At 40.2% G+C, this 26,873-nt stretch overlaps 1 protein-coding gene across 2 annotated transcripts in view; it reads left to right on the forward strand.

The window, feature by feature from the left end:
* The window catches only part of KIT (KIT proto-oncogene, receptor tyrosine kinase), an 87,358-nt gene that overhangs the window by 29,409 nt on the left and 31,076 nt on the right, over positions 1-26,873 (forward strand). For both annotated transcript variants that reach the window (NM_001166484.1, XM_005207937.5), the window contains exons 2-7: positions 9,083-9,352; positions 12,453-12,734; positions 13,808-13,944; positions 18,128-18,299; positions 22,838-23,027; positions 25,165-25,280. In NM_001166484.1, the coding sequence (NP_001159956.1) occupies positions 9,083-9,352; positions 12,453-12,734; positions 13,808-13,944; positions 18,128-18,299; positions 22,838-23,027; positions 25,165-25,280 (1,167 nt within the window). The remainder of the gene's footprint in view (positions 1-9,082; positions 9,353-12,452; positions 12,735-13,807; positions 13,945-18,127; positions 18,300-22,837; positions 23,028-25,164; positions 25,281-26,873) is intronic.

A 26,873-nucleotide genomic window follows, 5' to 3' on the forward strand; every position in this document is an offset into this window, starting at 1 on the left:
CTTCCCCCAAACTAGAAAATAGCCTCTCTACGTGGATCTTCTTCAATGCCATTATTTTACCTGGGTCCTTATACTTGTGTCCAAAGAGGAGAAGGTTTTGTAATGACTTCCTTACTTTGAACTTAAGCTGTCAATCTGGTTTTTGCAGCTTTAGATATTTGTGAAGGATATTTTAGTTATTTGTGAAGGAGGACAAGTGAGACTTGTTTGAATAAACAGTTGACATGGTCCAACCACTACTGTAGATGCTTGGGGAGCCTCCTGTGCTCAAGCAAGTCACCCCTACTTACGCAGGTCATTAAGAGCCTTCTGTAGAAGCCCAGTGTGGACTCTTGATGAGTCTTTTAATCTAAAGATTACAGAAAATAACAGGTCTACCTTGAATGGGCTTATTTTGCTTAAGAAAAGAAAGATTGATAGCTTTGTTCTTTTTGATGGAGAAGCAGAACCTTTCCTGAGTTTGGGTTGACTGATGGGCATTCTCAGACCGTTCTGAGCTGCTGTCCTCCACACCCACAAAACAAAGTCTGCAATTTTTAATTTTAGCTTGGAATGCAGAATCCCCCCATGTTTGCAAATTGGAGGCCCTCTCTCACTCTTCTTGTGTTTCACCCACATTTAACTTGAAGTACTTGTGGGTTTTTTTTTTTTTTTCAGTTGAGCCACCCTTGTAGAGTGTTGCTTAGTTATCAGAGAATCGACAGCTTTCCCCCCAACACATACCCATATTTCATCAACTTTCATAACATGTGCTTAGTTATAAGAGACGTGGGTTCAATCCCTGGGTTGGGAAAATTCCCTGGAGGAGGGCATGGCTACCCACTCTAGTATTAGACAGAGGGACCTGGCGGGTTACAGTCCATAGGGTCACACAGAGTCAGATACTACTGAATGACTTAGCACACACACAATTTATATATAATATACTGTCAAGTCCCAATTCTATAAACAGGTTTGAAAATAAAACCAAAGGACTCAGATAGTATGAGGAGGGAAGGAAAAATGGATGGAAGAAGAATCTGGTAGCCTTGAACATTCAAGTCTCTTGGGCAGTAGTCAGTGTGATTTAAAACTCTGGGTTATTCAGCCCAGAGAGTTAAAGAGCTTCTGCTATGAATGCCTACTTTATAAGGTAGTAGAAAGCTAGGAAGAAAAGGTGGTGTTCATGCCCTTAAGCACAACTGTGTGGAATGAATAAAAATATTAACTGTGATTAATTTTTAGTGATGTGGATTTAAGATAAATTTGGGGGGCTCACAGAGGCTGCTACTGAAGGTCCGAGTGGTCAGATAAGAAAGAGCCAAGAAGCCTGAGAAAGTTTGAGGCTTCACCTGGGCCTTGATTTTAAATTAGATCAATTTTAATTGTTATTGATTTATTGATTTTAAATCTAAGAATTACTGATTTTAAGTTTTTAAAAAATTGTGGCAAAATATACATAATATAAAAAGTACCATTTAGGAGTGTCTCAGTTCAGTTCAGTCACTCAGTCATGTCTGACCCTTTGGGATCCCATCGACTAGAGCACTCTAGGCTTCCCTGTCCATCACCAACTCCCGGAGCTTACTCAAACTCATGTCCATCGAGTCAGTGATGCCATCCAGCCATTTCATCCTCTGTTGTCCCCTTCTCCTGCTCCCAATCCTTCCCAGCATCAGAGTCTTTTCCAATGAGTCAACTCTGCATGAGAGTGTCTAATTCAGTGCTGTTAAAGTGTGTTTATAATGATGTGCCACCGTCACCATGTCCTAAAGAAAATCATCCTAAACAGAAACTCTGTAGCCATTAAAAGAATAACTCTCCAATCCTTCTTCTCTTTAGCCCTTGGCAACCTCTCTTCTATTTTCTGTCTCTATGAATTTGCCTATTATTAGTACCTCATATATGAGGAATCATACAATATTTAACCTTTTGTTTCTGGCTCATTTCACTTAGCATAATGTTTTCAAAGTTCATGTTGCAGCATGTCAGAATTTCATTCCTCTTTATGGCTGAATAATACTCCTGTTTTGTGTATACACCACATTGTGTTTGCCCGTTCATCTGTTGATGGACAATTGGGTTATTTCCACCTTTTGGCTATTGTAAACACTGCAGCTATGAATGTTGGTGTGCAGGTATCTGCATTCCTGCTTTCAATTCTTTTGGATGTGGTTGAATTTTATACTGGTCAAAGGTTATAGAGGGTATGTTGGTATTTGTTTTGAACTGCTGTTAAAATCTTGCATTGTTGACTGCTCAAGTGCCCTTTTCCTCTCTTATTTATGCTTTTTGAGAGCAGGGACTGTCTCCTAGGTCCAGCACTTAGCAGGATACCTGGAATGAATATTTTCTGAATAGATGCTGGAGTTCCTAGCCCCCAGCCATCATTCACTAGACTAGTTGCTCCTCAGAATGGTGGGTTTTGCCATCTGTCATATTTGGGGGACTTATTAATTAACATATTCAGGAAACAGAAAATAAGTCAGTGTTTTTATTAGTCAAACATCATTAGGGAAGTACATTTCAAATGCAAAGGGTCCTGACATAGATAAAACCTCATTCAGCAAATGTTTGTTGAGAACTTGCTATATACAGATACATTTCAAAATGTATGATTCCAGAGCAGTTTCAAAGCTCAGTTGGACTAATTTACTGATACTGACTTTTAAATATAAAGGGGTGTGTGTGTGTGTGTATATATATATGTCTGCATGTTTGTATGTGTATATGTGTGGGTATGTGTATATATATATATATGCATGTACATATATATATATATTTAACATGAACCTCTAATCTTTGTGTGTGTGTGAGAGAGAGAACATTATAACAGCACTCAAGATAGTTTGGAGAAAAGAGAATAATATCCACAGCCACGCTCTAGTATATGCTCAAGTTTGAGGGTTGAACTTAAACTTTATTTTGAAAAGAAAACCCTGAATGCCTCTGGTGGTGACTATTTTAAAAATTTATTTTTTTAAACTCTAAAAGTAAAGTGTAAGCTGCTGCTGCTGCTAAGTCGCTTCAGTCGTGTCCGGCTCTGTGCGACCCCATAGACGGCAGCCCACCAGGCTCCCCCGTCCCTGGGATTCTCCAGGCAAGAACACTGGAGTGGGTTGCCATTTCCTTCTCCAGTGCATGAAAGTGAAAAGTGAAAGTGAAGTCGCTCAGTTGTGTCTGTTCGCAACCCCATGGACTGCAGCCCACCAGGCTCCTCCGTCCATGGGATTTTCCAGGCAAGAGTACTGGAGTGGGTTGCCATTGCCTTCTCTGAAAGTGTAAGCTAGTGATCTCAAATTTGGAAGCTTTTCTTTCGGTGGTATCTATAGTAATTTTAATGGATGAATCAAGCCATTACTTTTTCTTAGTAGAGCAGCAGAATAGACATTGTCCTCCTTTGGAGAATAGGTCAATAGACTGTTGACATCTGTTACTGGGGCTAGGTATTTTGGAACCTGTCTTTCCACCAATCTTTTATATGGTCAGTGATTGAAGGGAATTTTTATGTAACTGTGCTCAGGTGGGGAGGGAGTACGATTTATGATCCTGTTCTGAGGGCCCTAATACCCCAGAGTAGGCAGAGGTAAGATCTAGATATAGACCACTCTTGTACACCAGAAGCCAAATGGGTGATGGAGCTGAGGATTTTGGAACAGGTGGTTGTGACCTGGAATAGTTAGAGAGCAAACAACATCCATGAAGATTGGGCTTTCTTCCTGATAAGGAGGCAAATTGATGGAGTAGTTATGTCCTGGGTGCATGGGCAGAGAGGTGGGCGTAGCATGGAATGAAGAGCGTTCGCGGGATCCTTAGGCTAAAAGGATTGGAGAGGCAGGTTGGGTCCAGAGGAAACAGCTAGAAATTAACACCATGAGAGTGCTTTGTAAGCTGTGCATGATGTCAGTGTTAGCTGCTGCTTGCCTCTGTTAGGGTTTTTGAGGCTGGGGTTGGGGGTGTTGAAAAAGTGTTTTAGGCTGATGGATATCAGGGTTATGAGGCAGGATGATTTGAGGGTGGGGTGAGTGGAGGCTGGAGGCATGGGTATCTTTCAGGAATGGCTGTTCATTCTGGACATAGTAAATGACTTCTGGGATCAGGGCAGCAGGAGTGGAGAGGCATACAGGGATGTATGACAGGCTCTGGGGAATGACTGGTATGATTTATTGCCAAGGAGGGAGAAGTCAGGCAGAAATCTGGGAAATGATGTGTCCAGTTACTTCCATAGGAAATGTCAGGACTGATTGGAGGGAAGATGAGACTGTTTTTAGAGTAATCGTGTCTTGTATGTATTATGTGTTTTCTGCATGCCTGAGGACAATTCTGAGTGCTTTCCATAACAGCCTTATGAATTAGGTGCTGTTACTGTCCCCACTTTGCAGATGAGGAAACCAAGGTAGAGATGCTTGGTATCTTTCTTAAGGATCACACACTTGCATCCTGGCAGATGCAAATCTGGACAGTCTTATCTCTAGATGTGACTGTACTGAGGGAAGTAAGTCGGATGGATAAACAACAAGCTCCTATTGTATAGCACAAGGAACTATATTCAGTATTCTGTGATAAACCATAATGGAAAAGTGTAAGAAAAAGAATATATATCAGATCACATCAGTTGCTCAGTCGTGTCTGACTCTTTGCAACCCCATGAATCGCAGCACGCCAGGCCTCCCTGTCCATCACCAACTCCCGGCGTTCACCCAAACTCACGTCCATCGAGTCAGTGATGCCATCCAGCCATCTCATCTCTGTTGTCCCCTTCTCCTCCTGCCCCCAATCCCTCCCAGCATCAGAGTCTTTTCCAATGAGTCAACTCTTCTCATGACGTGGCCAAAGTACTGGAGTTTCAGCTTTACCATCATTCCTTCCAAAGAAATCCCAGGGCTGATCTCCTTCAGAATGGACTGGTTGAATCTCCTTGCAGTCCAAGGGACTCTCAAGAGTCTTCTTCAACACCACAGTTCAAAAGCATCAATTCTTCGGCACTCAGCTTTCTTCACAGTCCAACTCTCACATCCATACATGACCACAGGAAAAACCATAGCCTTGACTAGACAGACCTTTGTTGGCAAAGTAATGTCTCTGCTTTTGAATACGCTATCTAGGTTGGTCATAAGTTTCCTTCCAAGGAGTAAGCGTCTTTTAATTTCATGGCTGCAGTCACCATCTGCAGTGATTTTGGAGCCCAGAAAAATAAAGTCTGACACTGTTTCCACTATTTCCCCATCTATTTCCCATGAAGTGGTGGGACCGGATGCCATGATCTTCGTTTTCTGAATGTTGAGCTTTACGCCAACTTTTTCACTCTCCTCTTTCACTTTCATCAAGAGGCTTTTTAGTTCCTCTTCACTTTCTGCCATAAGGGTGGTGTCATCTGCATATCTGAGGTTATTGATATTTCTCCCGGCAATCTTGATTCCAGCTTGTGTTTCTTCCAGTCCAGCGTTTCTCATGATGTGCTCTGCATATAAGTTAAATAAACAGGGTGACAATATACAGCCTTGACGAACTCCTTTTCCTATTTGGAACCAGTCTGTTGTTCCATGTCCAGATCTAACTGTTGCTTCCTGACCTGCATACAAATTTCTCAAGAGGCAGATCAGGTGGTCTGGTATTCCCATCTCTTTCAGAATTTTCCACAGTGTATTGTGATCCACACAGTCAAAGGCTTTGGCATAGTCAATAAAGCAGAAATAAATGTTTTTCTGGAACTCTCTTGCTTTTTCTATGATCCAGCAGATGTTGGCAATTTGATCTCTGGTTCCTCTGCCTTTTCTAAAACCAGCTTGAACATCAGGGAGTTCATGGTTCACATATTGCTGAAGCCTGGCTTGGAGAATTTTGAGCATTACTTTACTAGCGTGTGAGATGAGTGCAATTGTGCGGTAGTTTGAGCATTCTTTGGCATTGTCTTTCTTTGGGATTGGAATGAAAACTGACCTTTTCCAATATATGTGTAACCAAATCACTTTGTTTATAGTAGAAATTAACACATAATTGTAAATCAACTATACTTCAATTAAAAAAAAAATTAGAAACCTAAAAAAAAAAAAAAAAAAAAAGAGTCAAGTTCTTATCTAGGATGCCTTACTGCTTTCACCATAACTACCTGAAGAAAGAAATACTGCAGCACACCCAGTATTCTTGCCTGGGAAATCCCATGGACAGAGGAACCTGGTGGTCATTTCCTTCTCTAGGACATCTTCCCAACCCAAGGACTGAACTCACACCTCCTGCGTTGGCAGCTGTGTTCTTTACCACTGAGCCACCATGGAAGCCCAGATTGAAATACATTTGAAATATAAATTCTTAAGAATTTTTGGATTAAATTGAAAGTACTTCGTTTTGAAAGGAGATAAATACTTGAAAAACCAGCATCTTCACTTACCACTGTGCCCATTTTCATTATTTAACAGTCTGTATGACTAAAAATCACCCCAACCACTTCATTTCCATAGTCTGGTTCCATCATTTAGAGCTTCAGTCTGGGGGCACACAGTCTGGCCCATAGCACTTCTCTTTCTGTTGATGCTCGGTAACATGTGATGACTAATTCACCTTATTGTTGAATTTTCTGTGACTCAAGGCTGCCCAGCATCTTCTGATCTGGGGTGTACTTTGCGTGACATCATGGGGCTATAATTGATGGCATGGTTGGAAGGCACCCAGATGAAATATTTGTCTGGATAACTAAACTTGAGACTGGTGATTTATACACACCTTCAGGGGGCAACTTCAGCCCTTCTGTAGAGTACTTCTGGGCCGTCCCTCTCCATGGATTCTGTTCCTGCTATCTTCAGATGTCAGCATGCCTCCTATTTTTTATATAAACTTGTAACCTTTTAACTACTACTAAAGTTTTAACTATAGATCTATTTCTGTGCTTTCTCCTGCCATAATTCTCCAGGAAGAGGTCTACACTTGCAGGCTTAACCTTGAAGCCAGCAGAAATTCCCACTCAACTGAAATTGGATTTCCTGTGGTGTCTTCCTAACCAGATCTGGGGACCTATGTTCATTCCCTTTGATCCTGCTGAGCATCTGCCCTGGGACCCACCCACCTTCTCTTGGAAACCTTTTGATGTGTTGCCTCCCTTGTCTTTTTTAGCCTCTCCCCTTCCTTTCTGATGGTCCCATTAAAAAAAAATCTGTCTTGACTCTTTCCTACCCACTCTTAGCTGGAAGAACTCTGCGACCAGTACTCATTGTGTCCCTCTTTTTTCTACAAAACCGTTTCCTCAGATTATTTGATCCTGTCTTATAACTTCACAGGTACTGCTCTTTCCCCACCATCTGAATTTCACATAATCAGGTGAGAAGTCCACCTGCTGGCCAGGTGTAGCACCTGGGAGCAGGTGTCCTGCTTCTCCCGCCTGTCCCTTTCTCACCATCTGAATTGGTGGTAAGTCCACCTGCTGGCCAGGTGTAGTACCTGGGAGCAGGTGTCCTGCTTCTCCCGCCTGTCCCTTTCTCACCATCTGAATTCGTGGTAAGTCCACCTGCTGGCCAGATGCAGCACCTGGGAGCAGGTGTCCTGCTTCTCCCATCTCTGCCCCTTTCTCACCTTATCTCCATCTCTGCCCTGAACGTGTGCAGAGACTCCTGCTGTGGCTTTCTCTGGCTGCCCCTGCCTCCCACCCGCCGCTTCCTCCACTGGCCTGGACGGCTTTTGCTCCTCCTTGAGAACCCACGTCAGTTCTTGTCTCTGACCTTGTATGTGTGGAGGGGGGCACAAATCCAAGCACACGAACCATTCCCCCCATGATCCTGCAGAAGTGACTGAAAACCCCCCAGGGAGCTCTGTTATCCTGGCGCCCTCGCTCCCCTCACCCGGATCGTACGTGAGTCAGCCTTTTGTGTTCTTCATGGTACCATCACCACCAGTGTGCTCTTTCTCTGGCAGCCTCACATCGTCCTCTTTTGTCTTAAATCCTTAACTGTGAGTTCTGTGGCTTCTGCTGACCTGAGGGCCAGAACTTTTCACTGATCTTGAGTCTAGTTGACCTCAGGTATCTCACTGTGCACGAGTGTCTCTGGTGTCTGTCTGTGGTATCTGTGTGTATGCTCTTTCTCCTCTTCTGATATCGTGGAAATCCAGCCCACTTCTTTCTATGTCGCCTGAAGCTAAGTCTTGTACCTATGTTGCATTATTCTGACATTGAACACTGTGTACTTTAAGCTCTGGACTGTAAGGACTGTGTGTCCCGTCTACATGGATTTTCTCCCAGCATCTAACACAGTGCTTTTGCAGCTCATAAGTAATGAACAGATACTTACCTTCATGCAACGGATGCATGTATATACTTGTATGCACAAATGAATGAATGGATTGGCTGCTGTGCTTTTCTAAGGTTCCAGTTTCATATTCAGAGTCTCTAGTTTTGTATCTTTAGTCTGACACTCTCCCAACTGAGCTATTTAGGCACTTCTTTTAGTTTTTGTATCTTTAGTTTGCTATGTAGCAAATCTCCGTAGGCATTAGGTTGATCAGGCTGCAACCCAACGTCTGCTATGAAATCTCATGATCTGATCATTAAAATAAGATTTTCATTTTCTGCCTTATCATTTGAAACACAAAGATCTTTTTTTTTTTTTTAAATGACCATCACCGAATAAAGACAATTGCATAGAAATAACTGAATTCACAAAGCTGTAAGAAAAGCCAGGCTATCACGATCATGGATATTTTGCCTAAAGAGCGATGGGCCTGTAGTTTTTTTGTTGTGTTGTTTAATCGTGGGAGGTTTTGTTTTTGTTGCTTCTAGACTGGGTGTCAGCATGTCAGTGTCATTGCAGTGGCCCATATTCAGAATGGAAACTTGACCCCGTTGTATGTTTAACCCAGAGAATGCCATGGCATCCAGCAAGTCTTGGCTTGCATACCGAGGGTGACCCTCAGGATTAATTGAGAGTTGCTGAAAATAACTTAATTTTCTAGATGAACTTTAGAAACTTTAAACAGAACTCTCACCATAAATAGCTGGGCAGCTTTGTCCTATTTTTATTGTCGAGTACACAGAAGATGGAAATCAATATTGGAAAAAATGCTTTATTTCGCCCAAGAAAAAGATCATGTTCAACACGATTTTCGTTTTTCTTGGCAGGCTCTTCTCAGCCATCTGTGAGTCCAGGGGAACTGTCTCTACCATCTATCCACCCAGCAAAATCAGAGTTAATTGTCAGCGTTGGCGACGAGATTAGGCTGTTATGCACCGATCCAGGATTTGTCAAGTGGACTTTTGAGATCCTGGGTCAACTGAGTGAGAAAACAAACCCGGAATGGATCACCGAGAAAGCAGAGGCCACAAATACAGGCAATTACACGTGCACCAATAAAGGCGGCTTGAGCAGTTCCATTTATGTGTTTGTTAGAGGTAAATGCTCAGCTTTCTTTGATGCTATGCTTAGAGAACTTTATATCCTGTCCTTAATTAAGGATGACATACAGATAGCTGAGTCATGGATAAAATATTACTGGCTGGGTCTAGAAAGCATAAAACACAGTTTTCTTAGTTAGTTTTCCCACATCTTCTGATGCATAGTGGCTTCGGGTATGACTCCAGCTGAAGGTCTTGTAAGGCTGTGATGCTTTTCCTAATGAGGTTACAATATGGTTTAGCCCATTTGTCCTGGTGGTGTCAGTAAACCCTGAGAATAAATTAGGCCCTTTGGGAAGACAGCATTTTAATGCCTTGAGATCCCAGATATTCCCACTTAGTAAAAACACTTCAGGGAACTAAAGGCCTCTAAAGGCCCCAAACAGACCAAAGCTTCAAATGAATTGATCCACATTTAGACAGTAAATTCCAGAAACAATTCAGTTGGTTAAGCACCCTCTGTCCTTCCTGGGTTCTTAATAGTAGTCAGTTTATTCATTTAAAAAATTGTGACCTCTGAGAAATAAAAGGAAAATGTGATGGTTGGATTTCTGTACCTCATTTCCTGTGATGAATGCAGTGATTCATCTGTGTTTGTGCTTTTAATAAGCTTGTCAGAAGAAGGTTTCCTGGTGGGGCCAGGGGAAGGGATAGGGGAGGGGTCTTTTTCTTGGTGTAAAAACTAGAATACTTAAAGCTTAAGAGACATACCAAAGTTATAGGAGGAGAAATAGTTTCAGTTCTCGTCCTGGATTTGTACCTGGACTGAGGTTGTCATTGCAACCTCATCTATGGTATGGTGGAAGAAGATCCAATAAATTTGTCCTAGATTGTGGATCTGAGCAACCTCTGGAGTTACAGTTCCTCACAGCAACACTTGGATAAGATCACCTGCTCTGTCCTCCTTATATAATTGTTTTCAGGGAGACAGAATTAATGCACATTCTAGCTCTATGGAGGGTTAGTAAAATTGACTCTCCTGTTTGCTGTGAGAAGGTTGCCATGAAACTGAAACTGCCTCTCCTTACTTTATCTTTTCCTGGGTGGATAGCTGAAAAGAAATACATGTTCACAAGCCACAGCTAGCCTCTGGGTATGTTTCCATAATTGTTGAGCCACCCGTGTTCTGTTCTTTGACATTCAAGAAGGTACTCTGTAATTTCCAGGTGGTAATGAAGTGTCATTCTGCTTATTAATAGGATGGGTAGACGTCTGAATAAATAGGGAAACTGCTGCATTAGCCAAATCAGTCTCACAGAGCGCTCAGGTTTTCTTGATAGGGGAAGTCATCCTCAATAACTTGGAACTGTGTTTAATTATTACCGGTTTAAGATGTTTAGATGCCTGTATAGTTTGTCTTATGGCAGTGAAGGAAATCGGGGCATTGTTGTGGGAGCTATAGCTCAAGTGATTGAGAAAGAATAAGTGGGAAAATAACCAATGATAGCCTCGAACTATATTTCAGCCATTATGAGGTAATTTATTTGCAGAATAAATTAGTTAGGCTGGGAGGTGCATAATTCGTTTAAGAAAACTCTTTGAAAATTGGTCAAAATTATATGATAAGTGGATTTCAATTATTTCATTGATTTTTGTGGCGCACTCAATTTGCATGTGGAAAGGACATTTTAAAAAACATTTTAGGGACTTCCCTGGTGGTCCAGTGGTTAATATTCCACACTTCTACTGTAGGGGGCACGGGTTCGATCCCAGGTTGGAGAACTAAGATCCCGCATGCTGCACAGTGTGGCCAAAAGATGAAAAAACTTTTTAAGTGTAATCCGTTGGCTCAACCATGTGTCTGTATGATCGTTACACAGTATAGAGGTGGCAGCATATTGTGTGTACAGAATGAGGTGTGTATAGAGGTCCCAGTTGGCCTAAGGCTTTCCCAGTCCATGCCAGGCATCCCAGCATAATTGCTAATTGTACCTCTTTCACGTCCAGGTGTCCTGGTTTGGACAATCATGTATTTGCCACAGCATTTCTGAACCTCATAAGCTTCCCTTGTGCATATCAATTTATTTGATTTCCAGAAATTCTATTTATACATATCTTTCAAGGAATATGAATAGAGCACGGACCACGTGTTATTCATACTGTGTGGCCCCCTGATAGTTTTCTAGACTCTTTTCAGAAGCTGGAGGATCCTGGAGACTGTGAACTCTGGAAAGAAGGTCACTTGGGTTAGTGGAGAACACTTTTCCCCACACTACTAGATGTCATCAGCCTGCCTATTCGTGGCCTATTTTCTTTGCAGTGTTATACATTTTAGAAAAAAAGCAAATATTATAATAAATATTACAAATATTTATATTCATAAATATTATAAAACATTTATATGTTTAAATATTCATAATTTAAAAATAAAATTTAAAATAAAAATTAAAAATTTATAATATTTATATTTATAAATATTATAGTAAAATATTCCCAGAGTTTTAAGAGCTCAGATTGTGGTATCAGTCAGACCCGAGTTTGAGTTCTTTCTAGCCATTTCTGGGCCACATCACTTAAGGAGAGTTGCTAGTTTTGAGACTTCGGTTTATCTATAAAATGGTGATAATGATAGTGCCCATCACATGATAGGTGTTTTTCTTTTTTTTTAGATCATTGCAATTTATTTATTTATTTATTTTCTATTCTTTTTTACTTTACAATATTGTATTGGTTTTGCCATACATCAGCATGCATCCATGATGGGTGTTTTGAGGATTAAATGAGAAAGGTGAATGTGTAATGGGCCAATCTTAGTGCCTGACATATGGTTTAAGTGCCACCTTTTCCTTATTAGTATAGTTCAGATAAATTCTACTTTCATTTGCAAAGAATAAAGTCGGCAGCCATTTGGGCTACTGGGGATTTTTGCTGTGAGAGAGCATTTTATTTTTCTTTAATTTTTTGGCCAAGCCACACAGCATGCAGAACCTTAATTCCCTAACCTGGGATCAAACCTGTGCCCCCTGCAGTGGAAGCATTTGACCACAGGGTTACAAGGGAAGTCCCCGAAAGGCAACGTCTTAGATCTTTATAAAATGTTTTCATTGTCATTTTATATATGTGCCGTTTGAAATACTGATTGTCGGTTATGCCATAGACCCCGAGAAGCTTTTCCTGATTGACCTTCCCTTGTACGGGAAAGAAGAAAACGACACGCTGGTTCGCTGTCCCCTGACAGACCCCGAGGTGACCAATTACTCTCTTACGGGGTGTGAGGGGAAACCTCTCCCCAAGGATTTGACATTTGTGGCCGACCCCAAGGCAGGTATCACAATCAGAAATGTGAAGCGCGAGTACCATCGGCTCTGTCTGCACTGCTCAGCGAATCAGAGGGGCAAGTCCATGCTGTCGAAGAAATTCACTCTGAAAGTGCGGGCAGGTACCGGCCCTTGTTTGCTTTCTGCTGGGTGTCGGAGCATCCATTGATTTAAGACTTCTCGCTGGTCCATCTTAGTATGTTGGTCACTCAGGCAGCTGCTCTGATCGGTTCTCCCAGCCTCAAAATAATGCCAGCTGCTTGTAAATTCTTTATTTCACAGTCCTCATACTACATGACTGGCCCATGACTGGCCCAAGACCCGCCTCCAGCTGGGTGGGTCTACCAGGGATGAGCAATTAGATGGTCCTGGGGACAGTCATTAAACCTACTGATATCAGGACATCCCAAAGTTTCATAAATGCACAGTGTTCTTTTCAAGGAAAACTTATTGGGAAGCCTTACACTGTTTGAAAAGATTAGCATACAGATTATTCACTCCTTGATTTACTATTGATCTGTGAATTGACTTCCTCCTTAAATATTTAATTTTAATGCCTTCTTAGGCTGTTCACAATCTGAGAAGTACCAGCTAACAATGGACCTTGTTATGAATTCGACATGAGGTAGAATATTTTGGTAGCTGGTGGATACCTAGAATTTTGTATTTCAGAGAATATCTAACTCAATACCAGTGGGCATTTAGCTATTGAGTAGTTATCGTTAAGGCTTTTGAAAAGGATTCTCTTTGGAGTTAAGGAAAGTTTGATTGTTTAAAACCTGTTATTAAGAAATAATCAAGATATTAATTTTACAGTACATGGGAAAGTTGCCTGTTTGGTTAAAAGGATGTAATTAGTTGTTGGTCACATCCTTATGAAACCATCACGTGAAGTAAAGATAAAGGCAGCTTCACTATGCTAGGGTTTCTGCCTAGCTTTGTTCAGGATTATCATCATCTCAAAGTAGACATTCTCTCTTTTTCACTCTATATTAATTCATTTACTTGGGGGACGCATAGTTGAATTCCTGATGTCTTCAGGTACACAAGTAATACAGATTGGTTAGTGCCCTACTTTATATTTTGCTTAAAAGACCACAGAGTGAGCTGGGCATGGCTGAGGAAAAATGGTAAGTTAAGAAGTTAAGTTACAGTGCAACCAGTTGTTTGAGGGCCACTTTTCATTTTATTCTAGCCATCAAAGCTGTGCCAGTTGTGTCTGTGTCCAAAACCAGCTATCTTCTCAGGGAAGGAGAGGAATTTGCAGTGACATGCTTGATTAAAGACGTGTCTAGTTCCGTGGACTCTATGTGGATAAAGGAAAACAGCCAGGTGAGTGGATTGTCTGCTCCGTTTTCCTCAATGTATCATGCTGTGTGGGAGGTTTGAAGGCTTTTCTTTAAAGTGTTATTTTTTAAGAAATGTATTTTATTGACGTCTAGTTGATTTACCATGTTGTGTTAATTTCTGCTATACGGCAAAGTGATTCAGTAGTACATATATATGCATTCTTTTTCAAATTCTGAGAGAGTCTATTAATCATCCTGAGGATGGCTCAGCTGGTGTGTCTGTCAGAGGTGGAACTGTCTGGAGTGCGTTGAGATGCGTATTTCCCCATTGCATAGCACCATATGCAGACGTGTACATTCATTATGAGTAACAAACAAATGTCATTGTGTAAATTTATTTTGAGAAAATCGAAAACTTCAGACTTGTTATTACTCTATACTGTTTCTCTGAATGACTTTAGCGGGGAAAATATTTTTAAAAATTAACAGTTCAGTGAATAGCTACCTTAATTTTTATAAAGCTATTATGGAAACTATTCAGGCCAGATTATTTAAAATACTGTGAAAAGTTGCCATTTTCCCCTTCCATATTAAGAAACGTGATCTTAGATATTAACCAGGAAGCCCTTCCCTTCCCCATGAAAAGGCCTGTCCATTTGAGAAATGGATATCTTTGTATATGGGTCTGATTTCCTCCTTTGAGACTGCTTACCTGAGATCAGATTGCTAATGGTTTTCTATTTGTTTCAGTTGCTATTAATAAAATGGTTATCTTCAATATGAAGCATTTGGACATGTTTAGGTTATCATTCATTTGACAAATGCATATTGAATGTCTACTGTATGTCAGATACTGTGTTAGGCATATCTTAATAAATTTTGACTAGTTATATTTGAAGGGTTTTTTTCCCTTTGAATTCACTCACATTAATAGCAAGGACTTTGAAATGTCCAGTTTCCCTAGAGTTTTGCTTTTAAGATTCCCATTGACTGAGTTTTCAATAATTTCTGTTTGCATAATCTTGGCCATCTTGCTAATTTGCTATCATAGTAGTTTTTCTTCAGTACACACATATATATTACATTGGAAGGAAGAAAATACTGTCTTTTCCTCCTCCTCCTCATCTTCTTCCTCCTCATGCTCTGAATTGGCAATTTTATGCCTGTTTAGAGAATCCTATGCTAAATAAGTAACCATGGCAATTACCATAATGCAAAGCATTATGATGGTGTTCCTGCAGACCTGTGATGGATGATACCTTGCTAAGTGAAGTCTGCCATGGACTAGGAGAATGGAACCAATGTCTCCGAGAAAGAAGTCCTAATTTTCATATCATATAACCTAATAAAAACAATAGCTTGCATACGGATTTTTGACTAACCCTACAGAACACAATCCCATATTAATTGCCTTTCTATGATCCTTGATTTCAGATGAGAGAACAGTTTAGACTGTGGATAGCTGAGCCTCTGTATAACTTGAAAATTAGCCTTTCTGAGATGAGAAATAAATTGCCCCAGGCAGTTTTGTTCTGAACCATTTTTTCCCAGGAGCCCTGCTTGCCATTCCCAATTAATCCACTGGCGCTGGTAGATAAGGCTGCAGTGTTGGGAGCTCTTTGGGGAAATCCCAGTGCGTACCTCCAAGGGTTAAGGAAAACCAAATCACGTGCAAATACTGTGTAACGTGTGACTTGCAGATGGGGCTCATGGCTGAATGCCAGAGTTCATCCATGAATCTTTTACTGATTTTCCTTTGGCTTAATTTGGAATACTTAGTGCTATTATAGCACTATCAAATTATTTTAAAAATCTGTAGAATTTGATTTGAATCATTTAGAATAAGTTTAACTCACAATGAAATTTAGGGTGAATTGAGTGTTGGAGAGTTTTTTCAATTGTTTGTTTTAAAATGTAAGAGGATCTTGGAGTTTATTCAACACTGTAAATCTTGGTTAGCTTTTCTAAGGCTTATAAACTCTCATATTTTTACTGCTTTTAATCATGATCTCTGATAGTATCCTAAATTATGGCCTCCGGGTTTGGATGTTGATATTGTATCAATTATCGACAAACTATTCCTTCCAACACCAGTGTATTCATTGTCCTGTTTAGCTCCCTAACAATGGACTCCTGGGCTCTTGCAGGAACTAGAGGGAAGATTCGGTAAATGTGGAATATAGTATGTGATCTGTCCATTGTCTCTCTGCCTTTACAGAGGAGAAGTCTGTAACATGATGGACTAGGAGAGGCCAGAGAAAAATGTCATTTCCCCTTCGTCTCTTCTTAACAATTGCTGTTAGGCAGCAAAAATGTTAGATTTCTGCCAATTATTAGAAGAATCTCTTAGAAGGGAGTATCTTCAAGTCGACACAGTGCTCCAGACTAGACAGGCCTTTAAAGACTTTTATTCATTTTTGGAAATAAAATCTGAGACCATAGTGGCATCCTTGACTTGGCCAAGATCTCACAGTTAGTTAACCAAACAGGTTTCTCTTCTTTTTATTTCAAAACATTTAGCTTTGGCAGTCAGCTTTTATGTGTGCTTATTTTAGTGTAAAAAAAATTTCTAAAAATATAATAACATGAGAAAAAAGAGAAATAGCTATAATTCTGCCACTGTACATTAGCAGCACTGTGCAATAAAAATAGAATGTGAGCCTCCTATGTAATTTAAAATTTTCTAGTAGGCACATGACACTAAAACAAAGTAAAATCAGTTTTAATGTATTTAGTCCAATGTATCCAAAATATTTCATCATGTAATTAAAATTATTAATGGGTTATTTTATACTACTTTCTTTCATATTAAGTCTTTAAAGTCTGGGACATATTTTATATTTACAACACCCTTCAGTTTGCATTTCAAGCGCTTGCAGTCTCGTGTGGTTAGTCCTTATAAATGCTATATTGCCCACATTTTTTTCCATGTTTCTTTTCTCTCTGTCCCCATGCATATGTATGAACACATGGTTACTGTCTTAAGGTATACTCATTTTACATTTTTTACATAAAATAAGCATTTTTAATTTTCGTGTATTCATAGTCTTTTTGATACCTGGTACACATTAGGTCATCTCCAGTTTTTCACTTCAGCAAATATCTTGAAGCTTTTGTTTCCTGTTGAGTTGCTTCTTTGAGATAAATTTGCTGGAGTTGATCAGGGCTCAGAACATGCTTCCTAGTTGCTTTCCAGAAGGATTGTTCTGCTTTAGAGTACTGTCAAAATGGTCTAATGCTAATAGGTCCACCATAGCCTGTACAGGGAGTCACCCTTGATCTTGTTCCATGTCAAGATCCGCTGTTGTTTTGGGTTTTTTTAGTTGTTTCCCCTCTCCCTCCTACCCCTCCCCATTGTAATAGGAATGTGTTCATGTAAAAAAAAAAAAAATTGGAAGATACAGAAAACTCTATGCTATTCCATTTCATTTTTTCAGAGATGGTTGTAGTTTATATTATGGCTTTTTCCCCATGAGGTTTCCATACAAGAACTCTCTCCATGTCTTATGTGCAGACAGATATTAACAGTAGGATGGTGATATCACAAGGGTAAATGCACAACCTTTTTTCTTCAGCTCATGTGTAAATAATTTGGGGTTTGGTCTTACACGTCTTGTGTACTTCTGAATGCTCTTTAATAGTTGCCAACATTCTGCTGGATAAGAACAATAGGATGAATTTTCAAGTTAATCTTAGACATTGTAAATTTATTTTTATTAATGAAAATAATATAAATGTTAATAAAATAGAACATGATTGTTAGTAGTGATGTGTTTTCTTTCAATCACTGGGCTATAGAATAGAAAATACATAAATATGTATATAAAACAGGAAATATTGATAGGATGCAGGTATGCTGACTTGTAAAATATCAGTATCCTGTAGTATTTCTTATATACTAGCTTTTAAAATTTGGCACTGTTTAAAAAAAAATGTTGAGCACTGCAGAGAATTTGGAATTATGTATGCTGTGATTATTAAGAAATGAATTTTCATGTTTTTTCCCAATCATTAATAATGACTATCTTTCAATATAATCCTGTAATATGAAGTGTTCCAATGACAGACTTGTCATGATGTTTTATTATTCTTACTTAAGTAGTGTATAATGAATGCTAATATGGAGAAGTTAATTGCTGCTATTTTTAATTTATCTAGGAAAGATCCTGAATATAAATTGTATGGTAATCTTTGATTTCTTTCTTCCCCTCCCCTTCTGAGAGCAGCAGACTAAAGCACAGATGAAGAAGAATAGCTGGCATCAGGGTGACTTCAGTTATCTCCGTCAGGAAAGGTTGACTATCAGCTCAGCAAGAGTGAATGATTCCGGTGTGTTCATGTGTTACGCCAATAACACTTTTGGATCAGCAAATGTCACAACAACCTTAGAAGTAGTAGGTAAATACCTCTGGGAATGGGTAAATTACTTGGCATAGTGAATGAAGAAATTACCTGATAGTTTCCTTTTTACATTAATGGAATGTTAACAGATTCTTTAGGGATTTTAGTATCACTGAATGAATGAATACGTGGAAAAAAAATGATCTTCCAACCAGAGCACAAAAGCAAATTCTACCCATTTAATAGAGGCAAGTGGAAAAGCTGTAACTGTGAAGGTGTTTGAACATGTCATTCTCTGCTTAACCCCCCTACCCCAACAAATGTAGATTGAGCTTTCCCCAGAATTTTACTCCTTGCTGAATGACTTGAGTTTGGAAATGGATGGAGACTTTTTTCTTTGGAGAAAGACGTATGCTTAGACCTTAATGTATTTCTCTGGATCTTTTGGTGAGGTCCTTTGGCCTTTTGGTTTATTGTTTTACAGTTCTTGGGCTGTAGTCACTTGGCAGCAGAAAGGGCTGAACTGACTTTTCCTTCTCAGTATGCCCCTCACCTTACCCTGTCCTCTGACCCTACAGGCTATAACATAAACCTTCAGGAAGGCAGCTCACTGGGCATGGCTTCTTGTTTCTACAGAGCATAAACAAACATGTTAACCTGTACCCTAACCTATATCATAACTGGTATACACAACTGGTTTAGTTTTCCCTGATCTAGCAATCTTACTAAATACTTATTTCCCAAGCATCTACTTAATGAGAGTAAACTGGCAAAGTACATGATGTTTTTGAGTTACTGGAAAGTGTAGTAATTTTAAAATTATTTCTTTTACACTCTTTGGGCTCTCAGTATTGTTTGCATTTAATCTACTTTCTTGGGGGTTTTTTTTTTTTTTGGATGCCACCGTATTCTCATTGCTTGATTTTGATTAAGTACTTGTAGGGTGGTGAAATTCTTCCTCATAATTTTATCAATAATAAAATTATATATTTGTTTTCATTTCTCTCTTTCCCCCCATATTTCTTCAATAATTTATGTAGCAGTGTTAGAGGTTTGCAATTTATCCCACAATTATCTCATATGAGTTAGTTGTTTCTGCTCATGTTGTAATGGAAAGTGTCTCACCAAAATGAACGTGAAAAAGACGCTTTATTTGCAATTACAGAGCTAGCCCAGAGAAAGGGTACTATTCTGTCCCTAAACATGATTGTGAACCATTTATTAATTTGAATAAAAGGCTATGCTTTTAAAATATTAAACTCCATAAGTGCTAATTTGCTAAGTTGATTAGGGAGCATGCTGATATATCAGCTTCAGCTCCAGAAAGCAATTAGTAAGGATGTTTTGAGCATATTGTTGTATGTAATCAGATTTTTAAAATCCATTCATCAATTTCCAAGAATATAACTGTATAACTGGAAAGACTTGGGTCCATGTAATCTGAATCTGTACTGTTTCGGGAGAGGGTTGGGATGGGACAAGAGCAGGAAGAGACAGAGAAAAGTGATCTTTAGGGGCTGGGAGTAGAATTTGGACACAGAGTGGAGTGGTGCGCAGCACAAGACTTTAGGATGACCCCTACCTAGTTTTGAGTTGGGGCTCTACCACTTAAATTTCAAATGCACCCCACTTTAACTCTGCCTCTATTTTCTCTTATGAGACACACAACCTCTAACTCCCAAGGCTGTAGAAGGGAGAAAAGCAACAGATTTTATAGATGTGCCTGATATAGTGTTTGTACTGATTAACTGTTAATGTCTCATCAGTTTCTTAAACCATCCTTTATAACAAGCCAGATAGGATTTTTTGATTCTAATAATTCTTACACTTCATGAATTTGAAACTCTGTTCTATTATAGGACATAAAACTATATTGACCAGACTATACTGTAGAAAACTCCGGAGGCACTAGTGTTTTATTCATGATGATTGTGACAGAAATCAGTGCAAATAATATTGCCTGTAATATTTCTATATTTTGCATTGTGTTTTATCTTTGAATTTATGACCTTGAGTACCTGAAAATTTAATGTAGCTTTCAGATAAAACTTATTTACTCAAAACTAACTTAAGTTAGCTTAAAGAATGACAGAGGGGCATCATTTATGATTCAGGTATTAGAACAAGCTGTTGGTTTCCAACTTGATTTCATTTGGATGTTTTTTAAAATTTCACCTGAAAAATGTTTTTCCATTGATACAAAGGACAGTTGGGTTCCATTTTTTTTTTATTCTGAATCTGTAGGAAACTATATAGTAAATATTCTAATGGCAACCTCATGTGGGGTACCAATTGCATGTTAGATACTCTCTGGAGGATATCTACTCAGTAAGTGGTGGTGGTTTAGTCTGTAAGTTGTGTCCAACTTCTGCAACCTCATGGACTGTAGCCCACCAAGTTCCTTTATCCATGGGGTTTTCCAGGCAAGAATACTGGAATGGGTTACCATTTCCTTCTCTAGGAAATCTTCCCCACCCAGGGATTAAACCTGTGTCTCCTGCATTGCAGGTGGATTCTTTACCGACAGAGACACTAGGGAAGCCTGGGGTGTAAATATATTTAAATAGTACCAGAGATAGTGGATGACAGTCTTAAATGTTATAATTCCATCTTCAATTTTGAAAAAGAAATAAAACAATAAGATTAAAACTCCTTCATAATTCCACTAACTTGCTATAACCATTTTTAGGGTTTGGTATATGGTTTATGGACTTCGCTTGTGGCTCAGACAGTAAAGTGTCTGTTTACAATGCGGGAGACCCGGGTTCGATCTCTGGGTTGGGAAGATCCCCTGGAGAAGAAATGGCAATCCACTCTAGTACTATTGCCTGGAAAATCATCTCTTTGCAGTCCAAGGGACTCTGAAGAGTCTTCTCCAACTGCAACAGGATTTTAATTATATATGTAATCTTAGGTTTTCTTTCTCACTTAAAGTATGTGGAGACTCTAGGGTATGCTACAAAGAAGCCAGCCTTGGCCTCTCACTGTGTACATTACGTTTAGTCTCTGCCTTTGGGTAGCCAGCTATATGGCTTTCCAGGACTTGGTTTCTTTTCTCATCTATAAATCAGGGGTTACAAGGTTCACTTTCAGTATTGCTGTAAGATTAAATATTTGTCATAATTATTAAATAGAATATGCTAAAGAACTTAATGCAGTTCTTGGCACATAGTAAACATTTCATAAAAGGTTATAAATATAATATTGGCAATTATTTTATTATGGTCTTTTTCAAGCTCTTCATTGTATTATTATATAACCATTTCTAAGGGCTGCTTTATTTACTTAACCAGTTCTCCCTTTTCTCATTTTTAAGATTATTATGACTAGGGTAAATAGCACTTCTATTTTGCATGTAGCTATCTACCTCACTAAGAAGAGTTCTCTGGATTAAACTGAAAAATAGATAATTTTTTATCTATAAATGCTTTCTAAAGGAGTTCTGCCAAATTAAAGTGTAATTCAGCATGCTATTTTAATTACACTTGCAAAGTTATTAAGTTTATTTCAAATTAGCTTTGCTAGTTTTCCATAGAATGGATATACATTATTTTTAACAGCTCTATTGAAGTTTTGCTGTCTTTAATATGTGAAAAGGGATCCCCTATTTAAATTACTAGTTTATTTTTCCTTATATATTTTCATGTCTTCTTTTTCCTTAATTTTTCTATACGTAGACATTTGAAAACATTTATGTATTCAGATTTGTCTTTTATAAGTTTTATTTTTTTGATTGCTTCTAAAAAGCCTAGAAAACTGCCCCCACCCCCACCCCCAGCTTGGTCAAAGTTTAATAGAAGTCAGTTTTGTTGTTTAGTTAAAAATAGCTTAATTGTTAAAATGCAATATTTTTATTGAATATTGGGGCTATCTTCCCCTCCTTGATTTATGACATCTTCTTATCACATATACAATTATATTGGGTCTAGGAATAGGCTACTTAGTCCAAATAATTTTTAGCATAATATGCATCAGGACTAGTAGGTCTAAAAGACTTATCCCATGGTGATAGATCTTTAACAGAGTTGCTTAAGAGATAAAAATAAAAGAATAAACATTTCCAATGTGTGTCCTTTCTCATTTATGACTGTGATTCTCCAAGAGCAAAACAAAATGTAAAATGGCTAGTTAAAATTCCTACTTGGCATGCTAAGTGTGTGCTAGGTCACTTCAGTCTTGTCCAACTCTTTGTGATCCCATGGACTGTATGTACCCTGCCAGGCTCCTCTCTCCATTGGATTCTCCAGGCAAGAATATTGGAGTGGGTTGCCATTTCTTTCTCCAGGGGATCTTCCCAACTCAGGGATCGAACCCAGGTCTCCCGCATTGCTGGCAGATTCTTTACCATCTGAGCCACCAGGGAAGCCCAAGAATACTGGGGTGGGTAGCCTATCCCTTCCCTAGGGGATCTCTCCAACCCAGGAATCGAACCAGGGTCTCCTGCATTGCAGGCGGATTCTTTACCAGCTTACTTGGCACTACCAGTTAATACTGGAAATCAGTCAGTTACCTTTATAATCCAAAAATGAAGTTGTGTTATTTGTTAAGATTTTTGCAGGTAACAGTTTCTTTCCGTTTCATTCTGCTGTGGTTAGATAAAGGATTCATTAATATCTTCCCTATGATGAACACAACAGTATTTGTAAATGATGGAGAGAATGTGGATCTGGTTGTTGAATATGAGGCATATCCCAAACCTGTACACCGACAATGGATATATATGAACAGAACCTCCACTGATAAGTGGGACGATTATCCTAAGTCTGAAAATGAAAGTAATATCAGGTAAGAAAAGGGCCTTTTACTGGCAATTATGCAGTTCTACCTTTCCCCTGCACTTGTTGTTTGGTCACTAACTCATGTCCCACTTTTTGTTTTTGACCCCATGGGCTTGAGCCCCACCAGGTTCCTCTGGCCATGGGATTTCCCCGGCAAGAATAATGGAGCGGGTTGCCATTCCCTTCTCCAGAGGGTCTTCCTGACCCAGGGATTGAAATCCCATCTCCTGCAGTCTAGGTGGATTCTTAACTGCTACCTCATCCTATTTATGTAACCATCAATGTATGAGAAGACAGCTGATACAGAAGGAAGTTTGGGGCTGCTCCCTGAGTCTTCATCATTTCATTTTGCTGTGTGTTTAGAACACACAGAAAAGTCCATGCCTCAGTTGTCTCATTTGTAAATTAGAGGAGAGTCCTGTCCTGGAGTTCTGAAGATAGTTCAGAGCAGTGACTAGCATATACTAGGGCCACAGTAAATAATTCTTTTCAGAGAAAGAGGCATGTTAGTGCCTTTAGTTACATTTTTAAAGCTAGAAGGAAACTAAGAATCGTTAAGCATCTTTGGGCCAAGCAATGAACCCAAGTTTCTTTTACATCAGACTTCTCATTCGATTCTCAGATAAGTTGTATGTGCTTGTTTCTGGCCATACGCTGTTCTCATTCCCTTATGTACATTAACTCAATAAATTTAGTCCTCACAAATGCTATGAGGAGGCATGCTTACTTCCCTCCTTTCTATAGAAGAGGAATTTGAGACTTCATTGAGTTAAGTAATCTCATCAAGAGCCAATGGCTTATAAGAGGTTGGTGCCTAGTTACAATTGGTGGTTTTTTTCCCCCTAGTTGGGAGCTCTTGGCTGTTGTAAAAATATGGGTGAGAGTGGATACTGTCCTGGACCAAAGTCTAAGGGTTGGAGGGAGGAGGATGGATTGGGTGCTGTCCAGGCTTCCTCCTTAAAGGACTCGGTGACTGAAGGGGCAGGGAAGAGGGAGGAGTCTGGCTGGGGCAGCCAGATTGGATGATAAGAGGTGATACCATTCCAGGGGGAGGGAGAGTGACCTGAGTTTGGGGTTTGTTGAATTTGAACTTGCCTGTGGGATCTTGAGTGGAGATACTCAGGTAGGATGTTTTGTAGGTCAGGTTCCCTGGATGCAGCTCCTGAGAGTGGGATTCACAGGCAAGGGCTTCATTAAGAAGAGAAAGACCTGGCAGAAAGTTGGGGAAGTAGGGTAGGGAGGGCGAAAGGAGGTAAACAGGATGCCGGTGAGCCGGTGATGGGGGTGAGCACCCCCGTCCTAGGGGTGCTTTGGACTGGGGGCCATGAACAATGGCCTGGAGAGGAAAGAGGCGTAGGACAGGGAGGTCTGGACTAGAGGTCAGGATTTGAAAGTTGTAAGCAACAGTAAGTAGTTCAGAGGAGCGTGAATGCCCAGGGAATGTATGCAGTGTGACAGGAGACTGAACAGGCCACCCCAGTGCAGAGTTGATTGTGGCCCTTGGGGGTCTAGGGCCACCCAGAGTGCTCTATCCACACTGGAGCCCATGTCAGTAACTCCCTGATGGTGGTGCTGAACATAGCCACCTGTGATAACCTTGGTGTAAAACAGAAGCCCCGGTAGCACATGCTCCTGGGGACACTTGGAAGAAGCGGCAGGGGTAGGAGGAGAACCAGGAGATGCTGGTGTTGTCAGAATGAAGGTGAGGGCCATGGTATTGACCTTGCTGCATGGCCCTGAAGTGTCTGCTTTGAGACACCTTGATGGAGATGCCTGCCAGCCTGGGGTTTTGCCAGGCAGGTGCTGTTAAAGTAGGGCAAGTGAGTTCAGGACACTGGTGAGAAGGGAGGCTGAACAGAGGACCAGGGCGGGGAAGGATGCTGGCCATAAGGACAGCGCAGGATGAGGGTGAGGTTGCCTTATGGCGAGAAAGCCTCTCCCCACTCTGTTCTCATGTACCAGGCATTTGTCTCAATGAAATGTATGTGTGTATTGGCATTTGTTAACGTGGATTTTGTTAACACTGAATTACATGGGACGTAGTTTTCCAAAACAGGCATGGATTTCCAGATGGAAACTGAAAAAGCCACACGTTTCGAGGTAGGTGATCCACAGGTGACTGATGGGTTGTTCTTTTTTTGTAGATACGTAAATGAACTTCATCTAACCAGATTAAAAGGGACTGAAGGAGGCACTTACACATTTCACGTGTCCAATTCTGATGTCAATTCTTCCGTGACATTTAATGTTTACGTGAACAGTGAGTAGAACAAATGGTTCCTTATCTTTTTATTTTTTATTCTTTTAAGTTGTGGCTGGTGTTTGCAACAGCTGCCGCCCCGAGTTCATTGTGTACTGGGTCAATAATGTTTCATGATAATTTTGACCTTAACAAAGACCTCGTGGTTTGGTGGTTGGAAGGATGTGTACAAAAACCAATTCCTTGTCCTACAATTCGCTGACCACATGACCTTGTAGCTGGCGCTCAGATGCTGGGTGCTACCCTTTGAAGTCAACAGAAGAGACATAGAAGTTAAAAATAACAACAGTTTGAGGGACAATGTATTATTATTGATTGCTGAGATGGGGAGCTGGAGGTTGAATAGGAGCTGGATTATGGTATTAGGTGGGAAAGAGGTGCTATCAAGCCCCGACAAACGATTTCTTTGTTACAGCACCTTTTCTTTCAAGGTTAGGGTATTATTTTGTGTGAAATGAACGCAGTATTCATCAGCTCAGAGTGTCCCTGCTGTGTGCCATGCGGGGACTGGGGGAGAAGGGAGCAGGTGGTTTAAGGTGGGAGGATGGCCGTGGACACCTGAACATCTGAGCCCTGTGTGGTCCACGTCCCACAACACCTCTGTACAAAGGTTGAGCTGCAGGGGCTGTCCTCACTAGCTGGGGCTTTTCTCAAGTGTACGACCTGCTCCTGGCTCTACTGTGGGGTCACCTACATTTCCCAGAAAGAGGATCAGGTGCCTGCCATACCACACCAGCAGGGGACCAAAGGCTGGAGGCCTCCAAAGACGTGGGATCCCAAGGGACTGTCCACAAAATGACCAGCAGAATTAGCTATCCAGGGTGTATGGGGGGTGGAGTGAGATGACAATCTGGAACGTTCCCTGGAAAACAGCTCAGTAATGGCTGAGCCCTTCATAAGTGTTGGGCTGCAGGAAGGGAGCCAGTTCCCCATCTTCCAGGAGCTTCCAACTTGCTGTGTGGAGTGATTCTCCATCGTTACCTCCCTGATGGTGCCGCTCACCAGCATGGTGGGGTGGGAAGCGTGATCCCCTTACAAATGGAAACAGCTAGCGAGTGATACTCAAGACAGGTTTTTGGTTGGTAATCTGGAGTCTTTTGTCTGTTCCAGCATTTCCAAAATTGTATTTCCTGAACAAGGTGTTAACATGTATTTAGATAAAGAGCATCATATCTGTATACAGATTTTTCTGAGCTACAGACTTTCTCAGCATCCTTAATACACTAATGTATATTTTGCCTGCTCAGAAGGAGGCGTGAGATTGAGCATATATCTCAAATTTGTATGACCACAAAACTGCTTTTCCAAGGGAAACGTGTTAATTAACATCTCAGTTCTTCAGAAGAGTTTTGATTGCATGGTATTCTCATTGGCCTGCAATTCAGGTACTAGATTAATTCAGATGTTAATCAGAGATTAGTGTATTACACATGGGCAAAATTGCCTGCTTCTGAGAAATCTTCATGTTCAAGTAATTGAAGAGATGATTGCAGGTGAATCAATATCCTTGCAAATATCATATGCATTACTGTCTATACAAAACCTTATTTTAGGCATTCCAGTGCAGTGCTTCTCAAACTATGGTCAAGGACC

Source organism: Bos taurus, chromosome 6 (genome assembly GCF_002263795.3).
Source record: "Bos taurus isolate L1 Dominette 01449 registration number 42190680 breed Hereford chromosome 6, ARS-UCD2.0, whole genome shotgun sequence".
NCBI classification, from domain to species: domain Eukaryota; kingdom Metazoa; phylum Chordata; class Mammalia; order Artiodactyla; family Bovidae; genus Bos; species Bos taurus.